Genomic DNA, 17,928 nt, shown 5'->3' on the forward strand with positions numbered 1-17,928 from the left:
TCCTAATCCACCAGTGCAGACATTGAACTGTCCTTACACATTTCCTAGACTTATAAATGTATCTTTTTTTCCCTTCACCATCATAAAACAGCAAATGCGTCAGAAAAGTAAGCAGCAAGCCAAAATTGAAGCAACACAAAAACTTGAACAAGTAAAAAATGAACAGCAGCAGCAGCAGCAGCAACAACAGCAGCAGTTCGGTTCACAACAGCTTCTGAATCAGTCTGGCTCCGACACGCCTAGCAGTGGGATACAAAGCCCCTTAACACCTCAGACTGGTAACGGGAATATGTCTCCTGCACAGCAGACATTCCATAAAGACCTATTTACAAAACAACAGCTACCTGGTACCCCGACTTCAACAGCCTCAGATGATGTGTTCTTAAAACCACAAGCGCCACCTCCACCCTCGACTCCAGTTAGACTACCAGTGCAGGAGTCACTGTCCCAGCCTCAAACTCCTCAGCCTCCATCACAACAGATGTTTTCTCCAGGGTCTACAAATGCTAGACCGCCCTCTCCAATGGACCCATATGCTAAAATGGTGGGAACACCTAGGCCACCACCTGCTAACCAAAACTTTGTTAGAAGAAATAGCATTACACCAATGGATACCTGCCCACCACAATCATCCCGACCCATTCAAGGAACTGAACCAACAGGAAGCAGGCCTTCCCCAGTCAGAGATTCATGTTCTTCATCTCCAGTCAACAGCGATCCCTATGCAAAACCACCAGACACACCTAGACCTGTAATGGCTGGAGATCAGTTCTCCAAACCATTGGGTGTACCAAGATCACCCGTAATTATGGAAAAGTCAGGGAAAGTTCCTTTAACAGCTGGAAGCAATGACCCTTTTACTAAACCAGCTCCTAGAACAGATATATTTCAAAGACAGAGAGTAGCTCCAGCTGATCCTTATGCACGGCCACCATTAACTCCTACTCCTGTTGTTGATGGTAGCCCTGGACCCTTTAAAACTCCAATGCGCCCACCTCAGTCCCCACAAGATCCTTATGGGTCAATGCCACCAACACCAAGACGTGTTGTTGTTGATCCATATGAAAGACCTGTTTTGACACCACGGCCAGCAGATAGCTTTTCCCACAATCAGTCTAATGATCCATACAGTCAACCTCCTCTTACTCCACACCCTACAATAAAGGAGCCTTTTGTTCATCCACCCAGGGTAATACGACAACAGAGTGACTCTTTCTCTCAGTCTGGACCCATTTCAAGGCCAGCTTCTCAGGACCCTTATTCCCAGCCTCCTGGTACTCCTCGGCCAGTTGTTGACCCTTACTCCCAACCTCCAGGAACTCCTCGGCCCACCACTGTTGAACCATATATGCAGCAACCTCCCACACCACGACCTGCACAGCCAGCAGACTTATTTGCTCAGTCTCCAGCAAATCAGAGGCATTCTGATCCATATTCCCAACCTCCTGGAACCCCAAGGCCAGTTATTAATGATCCTTATTCTCAGCCACCAGCAACTCCAAGGCCAGGGATTCCAGAGAGTTTTAACAGACCCACAATGACAAGACCAGGACTAATGCCAAATAGAGATCCCTTCTTGCAGACAGCACAAAACAGGGGAACTGCTCTGCAGGGCACTTTTGTAAGACCATCAGATCCATGTTCTCAAACTCCAAGACCAGCAGGGCCTGCAGTAACAGATTCATTCAGCCATGGTTCAGCAGCCCCAGCACGTGATCCTTATGACCAGCCTCCGATGACTCCAAGACCTCAGGCAGAACCTTTTGGAGCAGGTCAGCTACCCCATGATGCTGCAGATCAGCAAAGGCCTGGAGCTGATGGCAACTATAATGCATCTGCAAATTCTCCAATGAGCTCTCAAGGGCAGCAGTTTTCTAAAGCCTCACAGGTTCCTGGCCCAGCACCAACTACAGGAGTAACAGATACACAGAATACCCTGAATATGTCTCAAGCAGACACAGAGAAACTAAGACAGGTGAGCTCAATATATAATTAATGCTTGCACTGTTAGCATTTCGCAGTTCATACTACTTTAAATAGCTTTAAAGCCAGGGCATGGAACACCAGGTCTGGGAGCCAGTCTCAGATCACTCTGTATATATTTTTGGCTGGCATAAGAGAATCAGCATCTACCAATACAGAGGGGGGGGGTTTAATATTCTCAAAGATTAAATTTATAACCATCACCCTTATGTAGAACTTTTTCCAAAGTTGGCTCATGTCTCAGTGTGACACAGCACTCTGTTAGCCACTGAAGTCAACAGCACAACTTCAATTGACATGAGACGCTAAGCAAAGTGCAAACAACCTTTAGGTGTTTTAAGAGTGTGGTAAATGTTAAGTCTAACGGCTCCTCTATATATTATATTTATGCCACAATTCAAGTGTTAAGGATGCTACACATGCACCTAACTTAAGGCATCATAAAATGGCAAACCAGACATAAAAATGTTGAACATTATAATGTAGAACATTTTTATGGCTAGTTTGTGTGTCACCTTAAATTGAACATGGGGCATATCTGGGGCTGCTCCAGGGCCAGTGCTGACAAACAGCTGATTGTCGGTCTCAGCCCTGGGTATGTACCATGTCACATTTAGCTGTGGTCACCTGGCTTTCAACCTGCCAGGGCAGGGCAGGAGTGCCCAGAATCATGACCCCAGGCTCCCCCTGCACTGACAAATAAAAAGGGCATGCCTGGGATCTGATCTCCAAACCCAAAATCATGCCTGGGCTTTTTGGAATTGTGGGTCAGATCCTGTGGCACCTTGAAATGAATGCGTGCCAAGAGCCTAAATCTAGTACCTCAAGGACCAGGTTTGCAAGTATTTGAGGGAGTTGAAACTGGACAATGATTCATGCATGTAACCAATTAAATCAAGTCAGAAATGGTGATTATGGAATAACCCTAATCCTCTTCCTCCCTCCTCCCCTGATTTGATGCTCAATACAACAGTAACTTTAGCAAACTAGAATTACAGTTGAACTTGCAGCCATCTGTTCTAGTTGTAAGCCTCCCATCATCATCATCATCTTATGTGCAGTACAGATTGAGGCTAGGTTTACAACCCTTTCCATAATGGGAATTGCAATTCAGCCCTCCTCACAGAATTCATTTGCCATCTCTGCTGTATGGCAGTTGTTTCCAGCCCTGACAAGTTGTTGTACTGTATAGTTGTTACATGAATATGTATATTTTAGCTCATTTTTAGAGGGTTCTAAATGCCAGACATTAAATTTTCTACTTCTTCAAGAAAGTAAACAGCTGGGTAGGTCCCTGAAGCCTTCAGGAATATTAATGTAGCTCAACTTTAAGGAGGACATAAAAAATTATAGTCATAAATAATAGTTCTGCAGGATAGGTACTGTTGGCACCGGATTTATGACCCAGATACCTTGTTCTGGGAGGACCCAAACCCTCAGACCGACCATGACCTTTCCATTCAATAATAGGCAAATTTTATTGATACATGGTGATAGCAGGTAAGAATAATACAAGAAATTCTATATCTACCAGTCCTAGGGCTGTCATCAGAGTCCAGGTAAGTTTGGCCAGGACACAAGCTTCACTCTGAGATTCTGTCTTGAATGTCAGATGTCAGCAACCTAGAGGTTGGAGCCTGAGGGCCCCGCCTGCCCCCTTCCCCCCCAGTGGGATTGATGAGATGGGCTGGTGGTGTGCCCTCTGTCCATGGTGCATCAGGTTCCCCTCTCAGGGACCTTTTGTTTCTCTGAAATCCCTTTTTTTGTATTCTTTTCCCCTCCTGATGACTCTTCATCTGTGGGCATTGTTGATTGGTCTTTCTGTGGTCATCATACTGTCCACATTCTGTCCTGTCAGCATATCCCTTTGTTTCACAAACCCATCACATGCATACATCCTAATTTGGGCTTTACCAGTTCTCCTCCTAATTTGGTCTGTTCCCCAAAACCAGGGCTCTGCAGTTGGGCACTGTGACCTAATGCCACCTTGTCTTGTGTTACAGAATGGTGTGGTACATGCCTGCATTTTCCCAGCCTGTGTGTCTATCCCTGGCTCCCTTGAAGGCTGTGAAACTGTGCTTCTAGAAATCAATTAACCCTTGCTATTGCTCTGGACTGTTATTCTAATGCATATCTACTTTACCTATAAGCCAATTCCCAAAAGCAAGCCTCTAAATAAAAATTTAGCCTCTAAATGGCTAAATTTTGTAGCCATCAGGTACAACAAGGCACCTGTCAGCTCCACCCTTCCACCTGTATGCCTAACCCTTACATGAAAAAATTTCTCCTAGGAGGGATAGTGAGGCTTCTTTGTCACTTGTTTGGGGGATCAGTTCCTTTTCTTGAAGGAGCCATGGGAAGCTAAGGCAGCTCTAAAATTGACACTGCTGACTAGAAAGGGACATGGCAAAGATAGTGTCTTCACTGCTGTTAAACCAAAAACAGTTCTCCCAGCACCTTCCATTGGAAACAAAGGAATACAGAAGAGTAAAAAACAGTTTTTTGCACCTACATTAATAAATCTGGCCTCTGGCCAGATTTGAGCAGGTGGCCTTGGATGAAAAGTTCACGAGCCTGTCACCAGTTCCATGAGCTGTCTGGTCCCATTTTTTTTAATTGGCCAGGGAAGTTGGGCTTTTTTCTGTAGTGAGCAGATGCAGCCTGGCTCTGAGAGGACTTAAAGATGTTCTAATCCATTGGGTAAAATGTCAGTTTCAAACCACGTTCTTGCTTTTAAACCAGCGTCAGAAGTTACGTGAAATCATTCTGCAGCAGCAGCAGCAGAAGAAGAATGCAGTCCGGCAGGAAAAAGCATTACAGGATCCAGCAGCACCTCCCCATGCAGCTCCTCTTCAGCACTGGCAGCAAGAAAATATCAATCAGATTTTTAATCGGCCTCCCCCTCCCTACCCTGGGAATATTAGAGCATCCATTGCCCCTCCAGGTGGTCCAAGATTCACTGTATTCACAAAAGATCACCGTGGGCCATTTCCTGCTGATGGGCAGTTTAATAGACCTCAGTTTCCAGGAGATATGGCTGTCATGGGGATGAGGCCTCACGGTCTTAGGTGAGATCTCTTGATTTCTTAAAAATGTAATACTTAAATGATGTTTCTAACTATTGCATGGATTACCAACCTCAGGCACTTTTAATTTGCTCTCATAGCTTTGGAATTTACTCTCTATAGCCTAATCCTGTGAACATTTATGCATATATGTTTAGTTTTAAGCACGTGTGTAATCACACCAAAGTCAGTGTACAACATTAAGTATAGATGTGTGTTTCCAGTATTGGATGCCTGATGGTACAGTAAGTTTACTGCATCTTTTATGACAAATTGTTCCAAAATTAAAACATAAAATCTCACTTTTGTAGCAATTTTGGACAATTGAAAGATGATTTTTTATTATTTTTATTCCATGATGCTGCCTGTATAGGTAAGGTATCCAAAACTAATTCTAGGACATTTATTAAAAAAAACAACAGAAAACCCCATGCCTTTAAGTTTGACTTTTCAATATGAAAGTAAAATAGTGTAGTCTTCACATGTTAAGCATTCAACAAAAGGAGTCAATCTATTATTTGTATGGCATCATTTTTTAAGCAGATATCAGTACTGGAATATTCTGTATTTAAAAATATATATTTCCTTTAACATTTTCAGCATTTCAGAAATTACTAATAGACACAGTTTTAATTTTCTAAACCTACTAAATTAAACTAAAACATGGGCTGCGAAGAGAGCTTTTGCTGTCACAGGAATTTATATTACTGGGTTTATTGTTATTTTTATTACTTGGCTTGAGAACAAGTTGCTTGTTATTTTGCTTCTCATTAATGCACTTGTAGTTAATAGTTATTTATACAGTTCATTGGAATATGAAAGTAATTAGGCAAAATAAAAAATTTATTTCAGTGTACTAAAGAATGTAATGCATGGACATTTAGGTGATTAGTTGATTAGTAAAATACGCTGGAGTATGCAATCCAGAGAACTGAGCTAATTTAGCCTTTAATAAATCTTTGATTTTAGATTTGGATTTCCAGGAGGCAGCCATGGCCCCCCACCAGGTCAAGAACGTTTTCTTGGTTCTCAACAGCAAATGCAGCGCCCTGGAGTTCCCCCACAGCTGAGGAGATCTTTGTCCATAGATATGCCTAGGCCACTGAACAACCCACAGATGAATAATCCAGCTGGACTCTCTCAGCATTTTCCACCACAGGGTATTCAGGTTCAACAACACAATATACTGGGACAGGCATTTATTGAGTTACGTCACAGAGCCCCTGATGGCAGGCCAAGACTTCCCTTTAATCCTTCTGCTCCTGGTGTTATAGAGACAGCAGCTCAAAATCAGCGTCATACTGGATTTATACCTAGGCCGGACTTTCAGGTCCCAAGACACAATGAGCCGGTGAGACGGACTCCCCAAGGCATAACTAACCAGCTGCAGATGCCTGCGAATATGGAGCATTTACCACAGCCTCATCAAGACCAAATTAGTTCCAACCACCCCTCTGCGCTTGTAATGCGTTCTTTAAGTCATGCTCCCGTTGGCAATGCCTTTTCAGGAACTCCTTTGCCTTCATCGACGTCTAGAGAGGCAGCTAGTAACTTGCAGATTCCCAACCAGCCGACTGATGGATTAGAAGAGAAACTTGATCCTGATGATCCCGCTGTAAAAGATTTAGATGTCAAAGATCTTGATGGGGTTGAAGTCAAGGATTTAGTTGATGAGGATCTTGAAAACCTAAATTTAGATACAGAGGATGGGAAAGGAGATGAGCTGGATACTTTAGATAATCTAGAAACCAATGATCCTCACCTTGATGACCTCCTGAGATCAGGAGAGTTTGATATAATTGCTTACACAGACCCAGAACTTGACCTGGGAGACAAGAAAAGTATGTTTAATGAAGAACTGGATCTTAGTGTCCCCATAGATGATAAATTAGATATTCAAGGCAAGACAGAAGAACCAAAACAGAAAGAGCAAGGTGACAGACCTGCTGTCCCTGCTGATGCACGTTCTCCACAGAAGAAATCTACAGAAGGTGAGATCAAAACAGAAGTGCTTTCTCCAAACTCACTAGATGAAAAGAAAAATGAAAATGAAAAAAGTGATGGAAATGCGGAATCTGCAGGCACTCAGATGGCTGCTGCTGAAACAGAATTAAAAGATGGCGAAAAAGGTCCTGCTCAGCCTTGTAAACCAGAATTGCCTGAGAAAACTACTGCCACCAGTCAAGAAAAACCAGTATCTAGCCCTGACGTTGTTCAGGGACCTGCACAACTGCCTGCTCAAAGTGTAATAAGTTCTTGCAGTATTTCTGAATCCACCCCGGTCCTGTCTAGTTTGCTGGCTAATGAGAGTTCTGATAACGCTGCTGACATAAGGACCATCAGCTCTCCACCGCAGGCTTTGCCAGCAACACCAATGAATCCTGTGTCAGGTATTCCACAAACACTAATGTCACCTCCTGGACAAGTCTTGGAAAATACTTTGAATTCTAATATGGCCGTGGTTCCTCGAATAAACCATAGCTTCTCTCAAGGGTCAGCAGTAAATCCAGGATTTATCCAAGGTCAGTCAACCAATCACAACTTTGGGACAGGGCAGCCCACTAATCAAGCTGTGACAGTGACAAACCGCCCAGGTCCCAGCAGCCTACCTGGTCCCCAGCAGATAATGCTCCCTCAACCTTTAAGCCAGCAGCCAAATCGGGAGAGACCTCTTCTGTTGGAGGAGCAGCCACTTCTTCTACAGGACCTTTTGGATCAAGAGAGGCAGGAGCAGCAGCAGCAGCGACAGATGCAAGCCATGATTCGCCAACGCTCAGAGCCATTTTTCCCCAATATTGGTACGTACAAGTTGGGGGTGGAAGGGTTGGGTGCTGTTTTTTTTCACCAAGAAAAGAAAACCACATACGCACACTAAAAGAAATGTTAAACATTTTGAAAAATCTGACCTTCTCTGCACAAAAGCATGAAAACTCTTGAAACTGTGCTTGTACTTGGCATGGTGGAGGGCAGCTTCAGTATCAGCTAGAGCAGGAGACTCAAACTTGAAAATATGGGTTGCACTTTGTTCCTCACTGAAGTCAATAGCAGAATTCCTGTTGGTTTCACTGGGGCCAGCATTTCACCCAGCACCTCCTCACCCCCAGTTCATTTTGGGCAAATCACGTAGGGCCAAATCCAGAAAGAGAACATCATTACACCTGAGTTTTCATGCCCAATTCCCAGGGTGCAAGCCACACACCTGAGTTGAGCATCTGTGTGCCATGTATAGCCCAAGTGTAGAAGGAGGCACATAAGAACTCCCAACAGGTAGCACACCGAGAGCCCAGTCTATGACTGGGATTCACAGACTGAAACCTCCCTCTCCTGGTAGTCCCCCTCACCCCCCACTCACACACACACTCTCTCCCTCTCTCTCTCCCTCTCTCTCTCTCTCTCTCTTAGATGCTAACATTGCCTCTTTGAGTACAGGTGATTGGCTCATTCTTTTGTTCAGAGCACAGCCTGTAATGGTGATGACCACCCTTCATTTTAATAGCTAGATAATGAGAGCATGCACCTGAAAAATAGGTCTGGGTTCTAGACCCTTGACACCGTGGGATTCAAATCCACATGAAACACGTAACAAAGTGCCCTAATCGCCAGGCTGCAGGCTAGTCTGGGTTAAGGGTCTTCTCTGCCCCTCCCGTTGAAGCTCTGCCCTGTATAAAAAGAAATTCCAGCTGTGTGCCAGAGAAAAATAGAGAAAAAGGAGGCAAGCAAGAAGGAACTTGGACTTTACAGTTCTTTGGCAAATGATATAAAGATGGTTGCCACTACCAGCATGTCTTCCTCCTCTTCCTTGGGCCCTGTTTTTGATGAAAGCAGCTAGTGCGTGTTGCACTCAACTCCATGCTGTCAGTGCATGTTAAGTGTGCTCTCAATGCACCCACCAGATTGGGTCCCTTTGGGGACTGGTTCAAGAGAAGAGAGCTTGACTTGTGAAGCTTTGGCGTGCAATGGGTGCTGGGGCGCTGTGTTAACCCAAGGTGGCTGTGCCTTGGACATGCACTATAGCAGAATGTTAGATGCCTCAGTAAAAATGTATTGGTGAAAACCTAGAACACGTAGACTCTGAGGTGCTTAGAGCCAAGTCTGTACTGCCTCCCTGCCTGCTTAGGATCACTCAGAATCACTGTCTGCTCACTTCCCCTCTGCGCATGTCTACCCAGACCTCTTAAAGGGGCCCTGAATATATGTCACAGTCCCACCATGAAGCTCTCTGTCTGGGGCACATACTTGGGACTCCTTTGGGTTGTTTTTGCTGTCTAATTGTTGGTCTTGCATGCATATGGAGCAGGAGTGAATTAGGCAGGGATTGTTTGTCAGCACTAATCCTAGCCTTGACAGGGAAGAAATATGGACATGGCCTAAGTGGCTAGACAAGTTTTTGTAGATCACTAACTCGGACTTAGGACCCTAAATACTGCCTAAGATTTGCTTTAGGCATCTTAGTGCCTATTTTGGATCTAGGCCTTAAGCTCTTCAGTTTCCCATATGCAAAATGGGGATAATTCTGCCATTGTAGAAGACATGAGATCCTCATATGAAAATAATAGACCTTTCATCTTTCTTTATGTTGCCTAGATTAGACCTAGAAAAAATATTCTGCTCATAATAAAAAAGTGCAAAATAAATGCTGACAGTCTGTTCTGGTTTGTGTAATAACTGTATGTCAATTTGTAGCACTTAAAGCAGTTGCATTATACAGGTCTTTTAAACCAAAGATTATTAATGTAATATGAAAGTGTTGTGTCAAATGCAGCACTGATAATTATAAAATGATTTCAGGAGCCTAGATGTGACTGGAGCTATCTGAGTAGCTATCAGTGATGTTGCACCAATAATGCACAAATATGCCCAGCACGTTTTTGAAATATATCATTATTTTTCATAATAGCATTAAATGCCTCTTCCAGGCAACTGTGGAAGCCCAATTAATTATCTGCATTAATTTTGTAATACTTAGTGTTGTGAATACTCCTGATAGCCTAAGTCTCTCATTGGAGCCTCTTTCAAATGGATGTCTTTGTTTTGCTTTTCTTAGCCAATTGTAGCACTATCTAGGGTCCCAGGCATATGTTATTTTAGGTAATGTTGCTGGATGAAAACAATCATTCTTGGCCTTGGTGCCACCGTAAACATCTTTACGGTGACCCAGAGGCAGTGTTTGTTTCCACCCTGTGAGTTAGTCTGCTTGCAGGTTAGCGGAGGGGAGAAAGCAGGCCACCCTGGGTTGCTGGAGGACCTGGCCAAACACTATCACTCTGTGTGTGTGACATGCCACATGTTCAAATTAAAGCTTGATAGAAGCCAGCTACAAAAATGTTCTACATTTTTCAAGCATCATATTTGTGGCTGGTTAGCCAGTGTTATTGCTGGTTGGCCATTTTTATTGTGCAACATAATTTCTTTGCATGTGTAGCATGTCTAATTTGATAGTGCAGTTAACCAGTACCTTGCACAATAAATGGAAAGAATGTCAGGGCCTCAAGAAACTCCTACTGCTAGAAGTATCTAAAGAATATAGGTACCTGCAATTTAACACTAATTACAAAATGAAAAGAAGAAATACATGACTAAATTATTATAATACAGTAGTGCAGCTTTATTGGTTTGAAATACTAATGGATTAGCATAAGTGACAATTAGGGCTGTTAGTCACGGTTAATGTGCGCAATTAATGCGTTAATCGGTGTTCACGTTAATTTTTTTAATGAGTTAATCGCGCATGTGGTTTTGGAGCATGCGCCTTGGCTCCACTCCACTGCTGTCACCGCTGCCTCTGGGCTGTCCAGCAGGGCAGCAGTGGCAGCGCACAAGAGCCACAGGGCAGCCCAGGTATAGGCTCTGAGCTGCTGCAGCGGAGAGGGAGGTGGCACACAGACACAGTTGAGCAGTCACAGCATGCCCACGGCCAGGAACACAGCCCAGTGGCATGTAGAGCACCACCCAGCAAGTAAGTCTGGGGGAGGAAAGGAGCAAGGTGGGGCAGATCGAGCCCCATGGTGAGAGATGGAGTGGGGCAGAGGCAGGGGCTGGAGTGAATGGGATCCCGGTGCTGGGGCGGGTCATGGGATGGAGCCATGGGCGGCTCATCCAGGGGTGTGGGGAGGGGGGGTGGCTCCTGCTGCTGCATGCACCCCCAGGGGAGGCACAGGGGACATGTGCCCCCTGGATCTGTGCACGGGACAGAAGTGGGCTGCGGGTTGCAAGCTGGGGCTCTATGCACCCTGTTGCCTTTTCCCCCGGAGCTGCGTACTGGCCACACCATGCCCCCTGCCTGCCCAGTGGCAGGAGGCACAGCGCAGTGTCACGTGGCTCCCAGGGCAACGGCAGCAAAGTGCAGAGCCCCAGCCCACAGAGGCAGCCTACCTCCGCCCTGCGCAAAAATCCAGTGAGCACGTGCCCCCTGTGACTCCCTCAGGGGTGCGCAGTGGCAGGAGCCACACCCCTCCTTCCCCACCATGCCTAGACAAGTGTCCCATGGCTGCCCCACAGCCTGCCCCAACCCTGTGGCCCCATTCACTCCTGCCCCAATCCCTCACCATGGGGGCTTCTATCTGCCCCCTGCCACTTCCCATGCCCCTTCCTCTCCACAGTCTTACCTGCTGGGGAGGGTGTGTGTGTCCTTCTGCCCCTCACTCCAAAATCACAGCCCCCCCAGCTCTGCCACTGCCCCTCACTCCTGACCCACAGTACCCTGCATCCTGCCAGGGCGTGCGGGAACCCCCTTCCCCGAGCTCCAAACCCCACACACACTCACAGCCCCCCACACCTTCACAAATTCCCACATATACTCCACACCCACCATCCAACTGTACAACGTACCTGCATAATTTTGTATATTTTGAGTTTTCTGCACATCATTTTGAGTTTTAACTGTGTGATTACAATTTCAATTAATGGTGACTATTTTTTTTTATTGCACAACTAATTGCAATCAGTTTTTTTAATCATTTGACAGCCCTAGTGACCATATGAAAGAGTATGTGTGTGTTTGTGGGTGCACACGTGCATTAGTACTTCAACAAAATAAAGATGTGTATCTGTAATTTATTCTTTACTGTTTTTATTTCATAGATTTTGATGCCATCACTGATCCCATAATGAAAGCAAAAATGGTAGCTCTTAAAGGGATCAATAAAGTAATGGCACAGAGCAATATGGGGATGCCACCAATGGTCATGAACAGGTAGGTAAAGATGCTGCTGCTGTTTAATGTAAAGCAAAAATAAACCCAAAACATTATTGAATTTTAGCCACTGGCAACCATGGGTTGGAATCTAGATGCTTCCTCATAAAGACCACACTTGCAGTTCACCATGTTGTAGATTATGGCCTGTTTTGAAATTAGCAAGTAAGGAAGCCAAGAAGAACTGGATGAATTTCAACAAAAACATTTTATACAACTTGGCTGTGGCAGAGGTGTACAAGGATCAACGTAGTCAAAAATATCATTCCCTTTTTCACCAACACATCAATAGACCTGCCCAAGTATAAACAGTGAATCAAAGGAATTAGAGTGGAAAAGGCCTGTTTTGTCATCTAGCTCATACTCCTGGCCAGTACAGGGCTGTTGCCAATGATGGAAGGAAATGTGGCCAGGGGGATAGGGCACTATACTAAAACTGAGGGGACTTGGGACCATTTGCAGTTGTACCATTAGCCTGCTGTAAGACATGAGTAGGCCACTTGATTTCTCTTTGCTTCAGTTTCCATACCTGTAAAATGCATAATGACACCAACTTGCTTTGAGATCTGTCAGTCAAAACTGCCACATACATACAGTTATTGTTACTATGATACATTGTCAGAGCTTTCTTAATTTAGTTTAATTGGCCATAACAGCAGGGCTTCCGCAACATCCCTGAGGTCCATAGACTAATAAAGCTACCTGTGAGTAGTGAAGATTTCACTGTAATGATCTCTGCCCTGGCTACTTCCAAGATACATTGCTGCAATCTGGTCTGTTTAGAGCTGTTCTAGGAGAACACTTAAACTTTTGCTGGGGCACGTTGTTTTAGTTCATGTCTGAAACATCTGGATTAATTATGTGCCTGGTTTATCTGTCTGATTTTAGAGGCAATCAAAGGAATTGGCTATGTTAAATAAACATAACATGATCTATGTACCAGCTCCCCATGTAATTCCATCTCTTTGTCCTCTTCTCATAATTAAAGTCCGCTGAGTTGGTACGTTGTTGCTCATTGGAGCTACCTTGTCAGGGTCCGGTGGCCAGGCCTCTTATAAAACCACTCCCAAGAGCCAAATGCTATTTACCCTGATCTTCCCAGGTATTTTAATGTGTTTATCACCCTGTATCTAAGCATGTTTAGTTTTAATTTTTTATCTTAGATAACTTTTAAAACACAGATATAGAGGCTTCTCGTAAAATCATCTGCCCTTCTGAATCATCAGCATTAGCCAAAGCCAGGCAGTTCCTACTGTAAGACACCTTGCCATTCTTAAATCATCCCATTGTGAGCCATAAGCACCAAAGTTTGCATTAAGGGCATACCATTACAGTGGTGGAATAAGAAAGGTTGCAAATACTTAAAATGCAGTAGTTCCAACAAATGTGTGCAAAATATTTGGAAGTTTTATTTTGCATCAGGTATGATTTGAAATATTGCCACTGTACTAAAATGCTTAAGTATTTTCAAGTCAAAATTATAGCTTATCTTCCTATTGCTAGGTTTCCCTTTGTGGGTCAGCCAATGCCAGGAACACAGACCAGCGAAGGCCAAAATCTTATACAACAACCAATCACACAGGTAATACAGTTTGATGCAAGAGCAGAAGTGTTTTTATACAGTGTCTGTTTTTAATCAAATTATGACTTAATCCATTTGTTTATATATGTTCTTTGATATTTTTAGGATGGAAATTTGACACCTCAGATTTCACGACCTAATCCTCCAAATTTTGGTCCAGGTTTTGTCAGTAAGTACAAATATCACAATTTATTGTAATATAAAACTCTGAGCTCATATAAAATTTTAGTTTTTTTTTAAAAACAGGCTCTCACACACACACATTTCGAAAAATATTTTCCCTAGTTCCGGTAATCATCTGTTGTGTAAAAAAAAAATAAATAAAAAAAAATTTTAAAAAAAAGTAATTATGATATTAATTTAAAACAAAAGACAAGACATGAAATATTAAAACAATAGCAACAGTTTTTATTGCTCTTTTGTCTAGAAAATATATCCCCAAAAGATCTCGAGGCGAGAAGGGAAGTTATACATATTTGCATTATAAAGTATCAATCACATTAAGTTACATAATAGTATTTCATAGATTAGCATACGAGTTAGCTCTGCTCTTAAATTACAGACAGTTATCTCATAAATCTAATATTTTGTTGATCTATATGGGAACTATATGATCTGAGTTAACAGAGATTGTTTTAATTTAAGAAGAAACTTTTTGAATCATTCTTAGTCAAAAGAAAAAAAGCCAGAAATAAAAACTTGGTGGAGGAAACTATCTTAGAGAAAAAATGCATACATCTGCAATGAGCAATTTAGAAACACCTGGAAATGTTGATGTACCTAATTTTTCCACTGCTCCCAATCCATTATAACCCCTACCTAGAGAGATTCCTTAATTTCTTATTTGTAGCCAAATAACTTATTTCTCCAAAAATCCCATAATCTTCTTAATAAAAAGAAGATGGAAGTAGCTAGATTCCCTCCTTCTAGTTACTGGAAAGCCCAAATTCTGTGTATATTTCTTGGAGGAATTTTCATTAACACTTAGCTTGTGCCAACTTCTGAGACACAATTTAGATTAACACTGAGCACTTCTGAAAATCCCTCTCTCTCTCAATGCAATCGTTATGTTATTTCACTACTGTATTTTCACTTCCCTCCATATCCGCAGTTATTCTCTACCATTGTCACTCAGTTGTCACTTGAGCTATATTATGAGTAACAGATCTAATTCAGCACTGAAGGAATTAGTTTCCCTTGAGAATATATATAGCTGTAAGATGCATCAAGGATTGAGAGAAAGTGTTTTCTGTATAGGGGACAAATAAAAAAGCACTATTGAAATACACTTGCAACACATTTCAAGTTTGTTTTATTGCAGTGACTTGGAATAGTCCTTAAACAGCAGTTTGTGTTGCAGTTGCTAATTCTGTAAATTCTTGAGTGCAAACATCTCATGCAGTCTAATGAGCTGAATCCCTTAACTTCACACCAAAGATGTGTTCCATTTTCTAGTCATCTTATGTTTAAGGCTCCGCTCATTGAAGGCAGCTTTTAACCACCAGCTGTGGTCTCAAACGAGATTCTTTGATCCATTACTGGACACAACTCTGTTTCTGTCCCTTTTCCACTTATTACCCCAGTGCTCTGTAAACTAGACCAGCTACCCATTGATTTCAGGTGAAGTGCTAAGCTGTTGTTTTTATCCCATTAAGGCAGAAAGCAGGGTAGATTTGGATTTTGTAGATTAACTAAATCAGAGAATATAAATGGATTTAGTTAGTCTGTAAAGTGCCAATCCACCCTACCTTCTGCCTGACTTCAGACTACCACAGCAAACCACCGCTTTCTCTCTCTGCCCTGTTAAGCCTTACATAGTTTATATCTTTCCTATTTGAGCTAATGCTTCTCACCATATGTTTGTGTTCATTTGAAGCTTGAATATGACAGGGCCAACAGTAGAGTGCCCTTGATGTAAGGGGTTAATTGTTCTTGATCCACTAGATTGCAAACATAATGAGGGTCAGACTCACCTGTTCTCATTGGCTTTTCCTCCATCAGAAGGCTGGTTAAAAGATGGGAAGAATAATGGAGCCGATTTCTTTTTTTGCAACTTAAGTAAGCTTCGGTCATATTTGAGGTTTGAAAGACCTCTGTTAAAAGCTGGTTTTTGTCATGCATTTTTAATAAATGCTGTGATTTCAAATTCTGTACTCTGCTTAAAGAGTCTTGACAAGCACAAATAGAAAGAAATAAAAGTAGAAAAATAAGTCTTTTTTTAAGTAGGTCCCATAGCACAAGATCAGTGCATACTATCATTTACTTTCCCTCTCAGATGATTCTCAAAGAAAGCAATACGAAGAATGGCTGCAAGAAACGCAACAACTTCTTCAAATACAACAAAAATATCTTGAAGATCAAATTGGAGCACACCGAAAATCAAAAAAAGCTCTCTCAGCAAAACAGCGCACGGCCAAAAAAGCTGGTCGTGAATTCCCCGAAGAAGATGCAGAACAGCTTAAGCAAGTAACTGAGCAGCAGAGTATGGTCCAGAAACAGCTTGAACAGGTAACGATTTAGAAATAAATTAAAGACCTCATCTCTTCCACATTCTGATTATTCAGGTGTAATATGATATTGTTCCTTGTTCCTGTTTGGCATGGCTTGTGGTCATGTTGGAGTGACGTTTGCTTTGATTTGTAATTGTTAAACATGGTGCAGCCCCCAGAAAGAAAAACACTCAAATAGCTGCTCACATTTCACACACATAATGACTAAAAACCTTCCCATTTCACAGGAGTGTCCCCTCTTCCACACCCCCCCCCCCCCGATTTCAAGGGCAGAACACAGGCGGAGCACAGTGGGCCCCTCCATGCTTCTGGCTGAGTGGTCCTAATGGCCCCGCCCCTTCAGATCAGTTGCTGGGACTGCCTGTCATGTGGCCTCACCACTCATTGGTGAGAAGGGGTAGGGCCACATGACAGGCGGCCATTGCAGCCAATCGGCAGCAGGGGCAGCTGCCATCTTGCCTGCAGCCCTTCAAGTGGGCAGCCCTTCCTTCCCCTCTAGGAGCCAGCATTTTCTTTTCCGTAAGTTCATTTATTTAGTTAGTTAGTTATTTCCCCGGCGGATTTTGCAGGCATTGCCCAGGTTTCCGGGGCAATGTCGGATTTCACGGAATCGGCAGACTCCACAAAATCCATAAAACTGCAAATTGGTAGGCCCTTAGTAACGACTCAACTCTAGATTTCATAGTTTCAGCTTAGTAGCATTGCTGGAGCTTGAGAGAAAATGTTCAGCGACAGTAAGAAATAGAGAAGGGGAGCCGCTTTTAGAGTCTGGTAAGAGTTGCTGTGTAGCAGCAGTGCAAAGGAAAGCCTGAGTCTATAAAGAGCATGCATTCAGACCACTGTGAATTGTACAAAAATAACAGTGTCTTGAAATACACTGCTCTATTTCAAGCTGGAGGAATCTGGTGACTCAAGCTTTTCTCTCAGGTCGCCAGAATAATTTGGTAGTTGTATGCCATCTGTGTCATGCATTGCAGTTTGAATACCCTCTTCCATTACATGCCTTCATTTAGAACTGGAGCATGATCTTTTTCTGTTTGGTGAAAAAGAAGAAACTCATAAGCGAATAGAGAAGTTGCTGCATGTCACCTGTCACTGTGCAAAATAGATACATTTGAAAAGAAACCTGAGAACTTAAGTGCTAGTGTAAGAACCAGGCTTTATTCTTAGACCAAAAAGTCAAGGTAACAAATTAATTTAGAGGGGAGGGTCTGATTTAAAGCTCTACAGGCTATGATATAATCTAAAGGCTTAAAATTGCTTTCAGTGCATAGTGGCTTCCCCACAGCTATCTGTGGGAGGTTTGCACAGAGATTAAGAGGGCTTGCTTGTTTTTCTGTAGTGACCAAGGTGTATCAGCATGCACCTTAATTGAGGCATTGCATCACTTTAAATTTCGAGCTCCTGCCCCAAAAGGGTGATTCACAAGGGCCCTGTTAGGTGTCTACAATCCCTGGACAGCCAGCAGAGAGACTTTGGTGGCACCTAAAAGCAGTTTGGGTTTGGGCATTTACAGAGAGAGCCCAGCACAAGGGATCCTGCTCCATGACGCAGACTTCTAGACAGTATGGCAATAGTATTAGTGGTATTAATAGC

The 17,928-nt window shown here is 43.1% G+C and overlaps 1 protein-coding gene across 8 annotated transcripts in view; it reads left to right on the forward strand.

The window, feature by feature from the left end:
• Positions 1-17,928, forward strand: part of KMT2C (lysine methyltransferase 2C) — a 308,664-nt gene that overhangs the window by 256,398 nt on the left and 34,338 nt on the right. For all 8 annotated transcript variants that reach the window (XM_059729207.1, XM_059729206.1, XM_059729205.1 and 5 more), the window contains 7 exons: positions 92-1,975; positions 4,726-5,051; positions 6,018-7,846; positions 12,129-12,240; positions 13,744-13,822; positions 13,928-13,991; positions 16,098-16,330. In XM_059729207.1, the coding sequence (XP_059585190.1) occupies positions 92-1,975; positions 4,726-5,051; positions 6,018-7,846; positions 12,129-12,240; positions 13,744-13,822; positions 13,928-13,991; positions 16,098-16,330 (4,527 nt within the window). The remainder of the gene's footprint in view (positions 1-91; positions 1,976-4,725; positions 5,052-6,017; positions 7,847-12,128; positions 12,241-13,743; positions 13,823-13,927; positions 13,992-16,097; positions 16,331-17,928) is intronic.

The sequence above is a fragment of the Alligator mississippiensis genome, chromosome 5 (genome assembly GCF_030867095.1).
Source record: "Alligator mississippiensis isolate rAllMis1 chromosome 5, rAllMis1, whole genome shotgun sequence".
Taxonomy (NCBI): domain Eukaryota; kingdom Metazoa; phylum Chordata; order Crocodylia; family Alligatoridae; genus Alligator; species Alligator mississippiensis.